At 38.5% G+C, this 12,263-nt stretch overlaps 1 protein-coding gene across 2 annotated transcripts in view; it reads left to right on the top strand.

Moving 5' to 3' along the window:
- The window catches only part of CDKL2 (cyclin dependent kinase like 2), a 50,279-nt gene that overhangs the window by 17,092 nt on the left and 20,924 nt on the right, over window positions 1-12,263 (top strand). For both annotated transcript variants that reach the window (XM_088836391.1, XM_055434917.2), the window contains exons 4-7: window positions 1,145-1,323; window positions 3,036-3,148; window positions 5,278-5,417; window positions 8,161-8,249. In XM_088836391.1, the coding sequence (XP_088692517.1) occupies window positions 1,145-1,323; window positions 3,036-3,148; window positions 5,278-5,417; window positions 8,161-8,249 (521 nt within the window). The remainder of the gene's footprint in view (window positions 1-1,144; window positions 1,324-3,035; window positions 3,149-5,277; window positions 5,418-8,160; window positions 8,250-12,263) is intronic.

Here is a 12,263-nt window from a genome sequence, read left to right as displayed (position 1 = left end):
CCTCAATCTAGTGCCTCCTATTTGTCCCACTGCTCTTCTCCCCGCTTCTAGTCGCCCTCTTTCTTTTTCTTGTTCATGGCCTTCTTTAAATGTTCAATATCTTCTTTAAACACCATATGGGCCATGTCATGGGTTCCCATCACCTTGACATGAGCTCAGACTTCCCAGACTGGCAGCTGAGGCATAACCTAGTAAATAACCTCTACTCCGGGAAAAATATTTCTCTAGTGGCTACTGGTCTACTCCCATTCTCACCCTTCTGCTCTTTTTGTCCCCGTCACTTGGATTGCCCTTTCGTTTCTACATTTATCTAGGTCACACTAGTATTAAACTCCTGTCTTGCCGCTGCTGCTGCTAAGTCGCTTCAGTTGTGTCCGACTCTGTGCGACCCCATAGACGGCAGCCCACCAGGCTTCCCCATCCCTGGGATTCTCCAGGCAAGAACACTGGAGTGGGTTGCCATTTCCTTCTCTAATACGTGAAAGTGAAGTCGCTCAGTTGTGTCCGACCCTTAGCGACACCACAGACTGCAGCCCACCAGGCTCCTCCATCCATGGGGTTTTCTAGGCAAAAGTACTGGAGTGGCTTGCCATTGCCTTCTCTGAAAGTCCTGTCTTAGAGCCCACCTTTTTCCTCAAAAATTTTCCCCAACCACCGCAGTTTTCAGTGACAGCTTTACTCTCTTAGTCTTGAGCACCCTCATTATCAGAGCAATTGATTGGAAATTCATTGAAGGCAGAAGAAGAAGGGGCTGGCAGAGGATGAGATAGTTAGATAGCATCACCAATTCAATGGACATGAATTTGAGCAAATTCCAGGAGATAGTGGAGGACAGAAGAACCTGGTATGCCACAGTTTTTGGAGTCACAAAGAGTTGGACATGCCTTAGTGACTGAACAGCAACAGCAACATATATTTCATCCAATATCATTAATCGTTTAAATAAAATTTCAAGCATAAAAGTTCTTTTTTCCTCAGCTAGGTCTCAGGTTCTTTAAACCCAGGAACAACTATATATGCTTTTATTTGTCTTCATTATAGGGACAAAAACAGTCCCTGCACATAACAGGTGCTAAAAAAAAGTTAATTTGCTTAACTTGATGTGCCAATCAATATATGTCATACTCTGCTTTTTATATCATAGATTATACACAGAGATATTAAGCCAGAGAACATATTAGTCTCCCAGTCTGGCGTTGTCAAGCTATGTGATTTTGGATTTGCACGGACACTGGCAGCTCCTGGGGAGGTGTATACTGATTACGTGGCAACGCGATGGTACAGAGCTCCAGAGCTGTTGGTTGGTGATGTCAAGTATGGCAAGTAAGATGTCGTCAGCAAGGTGGGGGTGCAGAGGGCAGACTTGACTCTCTTTTTTTGATAAAGTGGAATATGTTTTCAGTCCAATGACAATCCCTCTAATTGGCTTCCTTGGTAGCTCAGCAGTAAAGAATCTGCCTGTCAATGTAGGAGCCATGAGTTCAATACCTTGGTTTGGGAAGATCCCCTGGAGAAGGAAACGGCACCCCACTCCAATACTCTTGCCTGGGAAATCCCATGGACAGAGGAACCTGGTGGCTATAGTCCTTGGGGTTTCAAAAACAGTCAGACACGACTTAGTGACTCAACACCCGCCCTCTGCGATGGCCCACACCCTTGTCTGTGGAGTGTGTTTCTCTCTAAATAAATCCCACTTCTTATGTTAAGAAAAAAAAAAATCCCTCTAATACTGAAAGGAAGTTTTCAGTTTAGAAAACTTTATAAAGTGATTTGTAATCATTTTTGTGTTTCCCCTTTAAACATTCTTGTGAAATAGGTTGGTATGAGTATGATTATTTTAAAGGTAGAAAAATCAAGGTAAGCGGCCTGTTTTTATTTTTATTTATTTATTTTTACTCCTTTCCCAATTTAGTGGTCTGTTTTTAACAGTAAGTTAGAAATAGATATATTTATCACTTTTAAAGAGCGGTAACATTGATTAGGTAGGTGTGACACTTGCATTGAGGCTGAGTAGAGTGGGCAAGGGTGGGGGTAGAAATGGAATTAAGTGAACCATTTTAAAAATACAAATCATCTTCATAAATGAATTCTTCAAAGAAGAAGGGATTGCAGGTTTTACCAGTTTCAATAGAAATTGCTCTAAAATATTTTCTATAATTTCTCTGTTTTTAGAGCATTAGAGCATATCATTTAATGTTTCCTTGATTATGCTGAGCTCTCATTTTACTGCCATGCTGTAATTTCTGTACCAGCTATGGCCTTAAGCAATTTCAAGGTAGTTGTTCCTATGGTAATGATGCCAGAATATTCTAAGTTCCTGTGACCAATTTTTAAGAGAGTTTTTCTGTTTTCTCCGTATTAGCTTTCTGTTCTCCTTGTTGTTTGTGTCCCCAGTAACCATCTTATCCTGGTATGCTGTTTTCAGTGTATAGTTGGATAGACTGATGAACCTTGTTCAAATTATGTGTAAACAAAAATGAATAGCCTCTGAAAACAAACCTGGAAGGCTTATTTCCAGAATAAAGTATACTTAACAAGCATTTTGACTCTTTGGAAGCCTTGTGTCACCTGCTTAAAGTTTCCTGAAATCTGATTTATGTAATATTGGAAGTTAATATTTTAAGTTTATAGAAAAAAAATTGGGGGGAGCATAATTTAAGGCTTCCTATTACTTTTCTTGATACCAAGAATACCAAATAGTAATATGCAAACGACAGAGGATGAGATGGTTAGATGGCATCACCAACTCAATGAACATGAGTTTGAGTAAATTCTGGGAGATACTGAAGAACAGGAAAGCCTGGTGCACTGCAGTCCATGAGGTGGCAAAGAGTTAGACACGACTTAGTGATTGAGCAACAGCAATATGCAGAACAGATTCAGTCATGGTAAACATATTAGGTGCTGGTGACGGACCCGGAAGCCTGGAGTGCTGCAGTCTGTGGGGTCGCAAAGAGTCCAACTTGACTGAGTGACTGAACTGAGCTGAAACATATTAGGATCCTGGATTTTACATCACATTGCTTTTCTTTCAGGGCTGTTGATGTGTGGGCCATCGGCTGTCTGGTAACTGAAATGCTCATGGGGGAGCCCCTCTTTCCTGGAGATTCTGATATTGATCAGTTATATCATATTATGGTGTGTTTAGGTAAGATTATGCAGCTGTATTTTAAATTTTAGTAATTTTTTCCCATATGTTTTTGTTTGTATTGATTTTGCAAGTTGTTGGTACACTAAAGATGATGCGTGTTTTGAATGAATATAGGGAGCAAATAGAAAAACCTCATCTCTCTCTCTCTCTATATATATATATATATATATATATTCATTCATTCATCCTCTGCCTGGCTTTTGTCTCTCTGACATATGATCCTAATAATGCTTTTACCTGTCCTCCTGCCCAGCTCCCCTCTGAAGAAAAGAGCAAACATTGGACATTTTTCTGCACTTTTGCATTCATTAAGTCACACGTAGAGAGAATACAAATGAGCATATTATCTTTGGGTCAGCAAGCATTTGGTATTATATGACTATTACCTCATTCTCATCTTCACATTGAGTGGCACAGGGGCTTCCAAGGTAATTTAATCTTGCTTCAGTTAGGACTTTCGCTGTTTGTGTTTTGGACAGAATTTCAAAGCTACATTATCAAAGTCTTCTCATATTTGTTGAAATGTCAACTTTCTGTTGGGCGAAGGAGTTTGGAAAATAGAAATGATGGGAAATATCTTGAGGATTAAGTGTTTAGGTTAGAAATTCCATAAACAACACAGTGGTTTCTTACACCAGAATTTTCATGTGTGTATTTTATATTCAGTCAGTCAGTCAGTCAGTTCAGTCACTCAGTCGTGTCCAACTCTTTGTGACCCCATGGACTGCAGCACACCAACTTTCCTATCTATTGCTAACTCCTGGAGCTTACTCAAACTCATGTCCATTGAGTCAGTGATGCCATCCAACCATCTCATCCACTGTTATCCCCTTTTCCTCCCACCTTCAATCTTTCCCAACATTAGGGTCTTTTCTAGTGAATCAGTTCTTCTCATCAGGTGGCCAAAGTATTGGAGTTTCAGCTTCAGCATCAGTCCTTCCAATGAATATTCAGGACTGATTTCCTTTAGGATAGGTTGATTGGATCTCCTTGCAGTCTAAGGGACTCTCAAGAGTCTTTTTCATCACCACAGTTCATGTCAATTCTTCGGCGCTCAGCTTTCTTTATAGTTTAACTCTCATATCCATACATGACTACTGGAAAAACCATAGCTTTAGACTTAGGCATAGTCAATAATGCAGAAGTATATGTTTTTCTGGAACTCTCTTGCTTTTTCAACGATCCAACAGTTGTTGGCAATTTGATCTCTGGTTCCTCTGCTTTTTCTAAATCCAGCTTGAACACCTGGAAGTTCACGGTTCGCATACTGTTGAAGCCTGGCTTGGAGTATTTTGAGCATGACTTTACTAGCATGTGAGATGAGTGCAGTTGTGTGGTAGTTTGACCATTCTTGGGCATTGCCTTTCTTTGGGATTGGAATGAAAACTGACCCTTTCCAGTCCTGTGGCCACTGCTGAGTTTTCCAAATTTGCTGGCATATTGAGTGTAGCACTTTCACAGCATCATCTTTTAGGATTTGAAATAGCTCAACTGGAATTCCATCACCTCCACTAGCTTTGTTCGTAGTGATGCTTCCTAAGGCCCACTTTGCATTCCAGGATGTCTGGCTCTACGTGATTGATCACACCATCGTGGTTATCTGGGTACTTTATATTAGATTAAGTATTAAAATTGAGAGTAAAGACAAAAGTGATTAAATCAGGTCAGAATCACCTGGGTAAAAATTAAATTCTTAAAAAGTGGAACTTATTTATTTAGATTAGATTCTGACCATACAACTATTAGTATTTTCAGTTTGAGTCAGCATTTTGTGCTTTGTTTTTGGAAATAAAGTATTTTTTTATACACTTATAAGAAATTATACAATGTTCTTTACCTGTCCTTTTCCTAAGCTCCACCCTCATGTCTTCATGTTTCTACACAATGGCATGGGAACTTTTCTGAATGAGTGTGTTGAGATATGAATGTTAATTTCCTTTGAGTTGACTTTGTGTCATAATCACCATAATGACTGCCAGGCACCACCACAATAAGAGCACTGTCTTTGGTTGCTTTTGCTTGCTGAGAGAGTACCCACTTCACATACTGAGTTCCTCTCATCTCTACTCCACACCTCCTGTCCTGTGATGCATAATGACGGAGATGTGTGCCATTCTCACTGCCAGGTAATCTAATTCCAAGACATCAGGAGCTGTTTTATAAAAATCCTGTGTTTGCTGGAGTAAGGTTGCCTGAAATCAAAGAAACAGTCCCTCTTGAAAGACGCTATCCCCGACTCGCTGAAGTTGTGATTGATTTAGCAAAGGTAATCAATACTTTTTCTTTGCTCTTTCTGACAGGGAATTTACATTATGGGGATTTGATTTTCTTTTTTTTTTTTCTGGTCTACTTGATCTTTTCGGTCAATAGTTTCCTTTGACAACTTAAATTTTTGTATATTAGGAAAGGAGAAAGGGGGCTGCAGAGGATGAGATGGTTAGACATCATCACTGACTCAATGGACAGGAATTTGAGCTAACATGGGGAGACAGTGGAGGCCAGGGGAGCCTGGTGTGGATACAATTTAGCTACTGAAAAACAACAACAACAACATTAAGAAAGAGTTTAATTTGGTGGGAACAGACATGGAGGAATGTCAGAGATAAAGGACTGAAAACTTTGCTTGTTTTTTAAAAAAAAAATGATTTTGTATCATCTAGCATGTTTTAAGTGTGAAAACATTCCCATAATGATGTGTTTTTAATGTTTAACATTTAAAATGCAGGCCTTGTATAAGTGGAAAAGAGAAGAAAATAGGATAAGAAAATGAAAAGACGAGTAGAGAAGTATTAAAGTCTAGGTCTTTAATTTAAAGTATTAAAGTCTACAGATCGTGATCTGTAGTATATTGTTAAAAAGGGGCTTTTGTTCAACCACTAGATTCACTGAAGCTAATTTTTACATGATCATCACCTTTGCCTTGTATTTTATTGAGGAAGATATTAGGGACATTCTCACTGGTTCCAATTCTTTCTAAAAGTGGACCTTTTGGAATTATTAGCTCAAAAAACCCTCATTAGTTAGGACTGTCCTAAAGTGTTGTTGTTTGTTTTTTTAGGGGGGTGGCCCACACCATGTGGCATGTGAGATCTTGGATCTTGGTTCCCTGACCAGGGACCAAACCCAAACCCATGCCCTCTGCTGTGAAAGCACAAAGTCTTAACCCATTGGATCACCAGGGAGGTCCCTGTCCTAAAGTATCTCTAAAAGAGTAGGGTCACATAACATTTAGCTAGGATATTTTTTGCTTTTTCACTTCTTTAAATAATTCATTTTAAAAAAGCTTAGTAAGCTTATAAATAGTTATAACAAATTCTTAGAAAAATACATTGTTATTTTTCTACATAATGTAACGGATCCATATATTCTTTATTTAGACTTGCTTTATGATCTGTCTACAAAGAGATTTAAAAGGAATAAAGGTAAAATGATTGTCCAGCTTATGTTCCTTATGGTAGAATCATATGACTTTTTAAACAGTTTTAAACATAGGAAATCTTAAACATAGAAAAGGAAGTAGAAAAAATGGTGTCATGAACCCCCATAAACTGGTCAGTAGCTACAATGGTTAAAAATCTTTGGAAAATATTTCATCTATCCTATCCACACACTTAGGAATTTTTTCTTCCTCATCAGTTTTTTACTGTGCAGCCTGTGGGATCTTATTTCCTTTACTAGGAGTTGAACCTGTGCCCCCTTAGTGGAACCACAGAGCCTTAAGCACTGGACCACTTGGGAATTCCCTCAGCAAAAAATTTTTTGGAGTATTTTGAAGCAAATTGCAGATATTATGGTATTTCACTTGCTGCTGCTGCTGCTAAGTCACTTCAGTCGTGTCCGACTCTGTGTGACCCCATAGACGGAAGCCCACCAGGCTCCCCCGTCCCTGGGATTCTCCAGGCAAGAACACTGGAGTGGGTTGCCATTTCCTTCTCCAATGGGTATTTCACTTACAAATACCTTAATTATTTATATATAATTTTCTCCTTCATGTAAAGCGACTTATTGAGTCTCTTCTGTTTTTACTAGCTGTGAGTGGGTCCATTGAGTCAGAACAAGATATAATAAAATCTATATGAAAATGAAAGAACAAGATAAAATGAAATCATCTATGTCAAGTATCTAGCACAATAATAAGTGCAGAGTAGTTCCCTTCCCTTCCATTCTGCAAGTACTGTAAATTTTTAAAATTCTCAAAAATTTCTTAACGTGAAATGTTTAATCAGTGCTCAAAGTTTCATTAATTTTCTCATAATTCCTTTTTACAGTTTGAATTAGAATCCACATGAAGTCTAGAGATCACAATGGGTTGATATGTCTCTTAAGACACTTAATTTACAAGCTCCTCTTCACCTTTTTGTTTTTTATTTAAACCTTGCCATTTATCTGTTAAAGAAAATAGGTTGTTTGTCCCATAAAATTTTTCACATAGTATAGTTTAATATGTTCCTCCGTGTCCCATATTTTGTATAAACTCATAGTAGAGCTAGAGCTTGATTCGAATTAGGTTGAATTTTTGGCAAGAATACTTCATAAGAGGTTTGTATATTCAGAGACACTGAATGTCTGGCGGTCTTTCTTTTTGTGATATTAGCAGTCATTGGTGGTCACTGTCTAGATTTGTGCTTTATTCCTTATCACTTACTGCTGCTGCTGCTAAATCGCTTCAGTCGTGTCTGACCCTGTGCGACCCCATAGACGGCAGCCCACCGGGCTCCCCTGTCCCTAGGATTCTCCAGGCAAGAACACTGGAGTGGATTGCCATGTCCTTCTCCAATGCATGAAAGTGAAAAGTGAAAATGAAGTCTCTCAGTCGTGCCTGACTCTTAGCGATCCCATGGACTGCAGCCTACTAGGCTCCTCTGTCTGTGGAATTTTCCAGGCAAGAGTACTGGTGTGGGGTGCCACTATAAATGCATTGACTCTGAAGAAGAATTTTCTATGTTTAGACATGTAAATGTAGGCAGTTTTTCTTTGATATTAACTATATATATTTCTTGGTTTCCTAGAAATGCTTACATATTGACCCAGACAAAAGGCCCTTCTGTGCTGAGCTCTTGCACCATGATTTCTTCCATATGGATGGATTTGCTGAGAGGTATGGTACTATGTGTTCTATATCACATCAACCTAGAGTCAAAGTAAGGCCCTCGATAGCAGTACATAACAGTAACAAACAGTATTTCCTTACCCACCTATTCTAACAGGATCTCAAATATTTACCACCCTACCTCCATTCACCCTTAGCAACAACACATTCCTAGGAGTGGTCCCCTGCATTTGCTAAGTTAGGGCTCTTGGTTTTCACGAAGCAGTCCCTTCATGCCATTCTTTCTCTCCCTGTGATGACCTCTATCACTCAGGTCACTGATTTCTGGTCTTGCTACCAGCTGTGCGATGTTATCATCTTGGGTCCTGATGCATTTGCAAAGGTGTCGTCTCCTGTTGCTGCTGAACTTACACCATACCCAGTCCTATGACACTGCTGACTCTGTGGATGAATTTTGATAGTTGTTTTAGATCACCGTGGGTATTTTTCTTTGATTCCATACCAAAAAACTTTGATACTGTACCAAAACTTGACAGTGGTAGTTTCTTTTTTTTTTTATTTAACTTTTTTTTAAAAATTTATTTTATTGGAGGCAAATTACCTTACATTAATATATTGGTTGGTTTTGCCATACATTGACATGAATCCGCCCCGGGTGTACATGTGTTCTCTTTCTTGAACCCCCCCCTCCCACCTCCCTCTTCCCCATATCCTCCCTCCATGTCATCCCTGTGCACCAGCCCCAAGCATCCTGTATCATGCGTCGAACCTGGACTGGTCACATATGATAATATACATGCTACAATGCCGTTCTCCCCAATCATCCCACCTTCACCCTCTCCCACAGAGTCCCAAAGACTGTTCTATATGCCTATGTCTCTTTTGCAGTCTCGTATACAGGGTTCAGGTTACCATCTTTCTAAATTCCATATATATGCGTTAGTATATTGTATTGATGTTTTTCTTTCTGGCTTACTTCACTCTGTATAATAGGCTCCAATTTCATCCACCTCATTAAAACTGATTCAAATGCATTCTTTTTGATGGCTGAAAAATACTCCATTGTGTATATGTACCAAAGCTTTCTTATCCATTCATCTGCAGATGGATATCTAGGTTGCTTCCATGTCCTGGCTATTATAAACAGTGCTGCAATGAACATTGGAGTACATGTGTCTCTTTCAATTCTGGTTTCCTCGGTGTGTATGCCCAGGAGTGCGATTGCTGGATCATATGACAGTTCTATTTCCAGTTTTTTGAGGAATCTCCACACTGTTCTCCATAGTGGTTGTACTAGTTTGCATTCCCACCAACAGTGTAAGAGGGTTCCCTTTTCTCCACACCCTCTCCAGCATTTATTGCATGTAGACTTTTGGATAGCAGCCATTGTGGCTGGTGTGAAGTGGTATCTCATTGTGATTTTGATTTGCATTTCTCTGATTATGAGGGATGTTGAGCATTTTTTCATGTGTTTGTTAGCCATCTGTATGTCTTCTTTGGAGAAATGTCTGTTTAGTTCTTTGGCCCATTTTTTGAGTGGGTCGTTTATTTTTCTGGAATTGAGCTGCAGGAGCTGCTTGTATATTTTGGAGATTAATCCTTTATCAGTTGCTTCATTTGCTATTATTTTCTCCCATTCTGAAGGCTGTCTTTTCACCTTGCTTAGAGTTTCCTTTGCTGTGCAGAAGCTTTTGATTTTAATTAGGTCCCATTTGTTTATTTTTGCTTTTATTTCCAATATTCTGGGAGGTGGGTCATGGAGGATCCTGCTGTGATTTATGTCGGAGAGTGTTTTGCCTACGTTCTCCTCTGGGAATTTTATAGTATCTGGTCTTACATTTAGCTTTCTAATCCATTTTGAGTTTATTTTGGTGTGTGGTGTTAGGAAGTGTTCTAGTTTCATTCTTTTACAAGTGGCTGACCAGTTTTCCCAGCACCACTTGTTAATGAGACTGTCTTTTGTCCATTTTATATTCTTGCCTCCTTTGTCAAAGATAAGGTGTCCATAGGTGCGTGGGTTTATCTCTGGGCTTTCTATTTTGTTCCATTGATGTATATTTCTGTCTTTATTCCAGTACCATACTGTCTTGATGACTGTGGCTTTGTAGTAGAGCCTGAAGTCTGGCAGGTTAATTCCTCCAGTTCCATTTTTCTTCCTCAAGATTGCTTTGGCTATTCGAGGTTTTTTGTATTTCCATACAAATTGTGAGATTATTTGTTCTAGTTCTGTGAAAAATATCGTTGGTAGCTTGATAGGGATTGCATTGAATGTATAAATTACTTTGGGTAGTATACTCATTTTCACAATATTTATTCTTCCAATCCACGAACACGGTATATTTCTCCATCTATTAGTGTCCTCTTTGATTACTTTCACTAGTGTTTTATAGTTTTCTATGTACAAGTCTTTTGTTTCCTTAGGTAGGTATATTCCTAAGTATTTAATTCTTTTCATTGCAACAGTGAATGGAATAGTTTCCTTAATTTCTCTTTCTATTTTCTCATTATTAGTGTATAGGAATGCAAGGGATTTCTGTGTGTTGATTTTATATCCTGCAACTTTACTGTATTCACTGATTAGCTCTAGTAGTTTTCTGGTAGAGTCTTTAGGGTTTTCTGTGTAGAGGATCATGTCATCAGCGAACAGTGAAAGTTTTACTTCTTCTTTTCCACTTTGTATTCCTTTTATGTCTTTTTCTGCTCTGATTGCTGTAGCCAAAACTTCCAGAACTATGTTGAATAGTAGTGGTGAGAGTGGGCACCCTTGTCTTGTTCCTGACTTTAGGGGAAATGCTTTCAGTTTTTCACCATTGAGGATAATGTTTGCTGTGGGTTTGTCATATATAGCTTTTATTATGTTGAGATATGTCCCTTCTATTCCCACTTTCTGGAGAGTTTTTATCATAAATGGATGTTGTATTTTGTCAAAGGCTTTCTCTGCATCTATTGAGATAATCATATGATTTTTATTTTTCAGTTTGTTAATGTGGTGTATTACGTTGATTGATTTGCGGATATTGAAGAATCCTCGCATTCCTGGTATAAAGCCCACTTGGTCATGATGTATGATCTTCTTAATGTGTTGTTAGATTCTGATTGCTAGAATTTTGTTAAGGATTTTTGCATCTGTGTTCATCAGTGATATTGGCCTGTAGTTTTCTTTTCTTGTGGAATCTTTACCAGGTTTTGGGATTAGGGTGATGGTGGCCTCATAGAATGAGTTTGGAAGTTTTCCTTCCTCAGCAATTTTCTGAAAGAGTTTGAGTAGAATAGGTGTTAGCTCTTCTCTAAATTTTTGGTAGAATTCAGCTGTGAAGCTGTCTGGACCTGGGCTTTTGTTTGCTGGAAGCTTTCCGATTACTTCCTCTATTTCCGTGCTTGTGATGGGTCTGTTCAGATTTTCTATTTCTTCCAGGTTCAGTTTTGGCAAGGTGTACTTTTCTAGGAATTTGTCCATTTCTTCCAAGTTATTCCTTTTATTGCCATATAATTGCTGATGATATTCTCTAATAATCCTTTGTATTTCTGTGTTGTCAGTTGTGATCTCTCCATTTTCATTTCTAATTTTATTGATTTGGTTCTTCTCCCTTTGTTTCTTGATGAGTCTGGCTAGTGGTTTGTCAATTTTATTTACCTTCTCAAAGAACCAGCTTTTGGCTTTGTTGATTTTTGCTATGGTCTCTTTTGTTTCTTTTGCATTTATCTCTGCCCTAATTTTTATGATTTCTTTCCTTCTGCTAACCCTGGGGTTCTTCATTTCTTCCTTTTCTAGTTTCTTTAGATGTAGAGTTAGGTTATTTAGTTGACTTTTTTCTTGTTTCTTGAGGTGTGCCTGTATTGCTATGAACTTCCCCCTTAGCACTGCTTTTACAGTGTCCCAGAGGTTTTGGGTTGTTGTGTTTTCATTTTCATTCATTTCTATGCATATTTTTATTTCCCTTTTGATTTCTTCTATGATTTGTTCATTATTCAGCAGCGTGTTGTTCAGCCTCCATATGTTGGCATTTTTAATAATTTTTCTCCTGTAATTGAGATCTAATCTTACTGCATTGTGGTCAGAAA

The sequence above is a fragment of the Moschus berezovskii genome, chromosome 5 (assembly GCF_049115385.1).
Source record: "Moschus berezovskii isolate FMDL1 chromosome 5, NW_MosBer_1.0, whole genome shotgun sequence".
Lineage (NCBI taxonomy): Eukaryota > Metazoa > Chordata > Mammalia > Artiodactyla > Moschidae > Moschus > Moschus berezovskii.
This window is presented reverse-complemented; position numbering and strand designations above follow the sequence as displayed.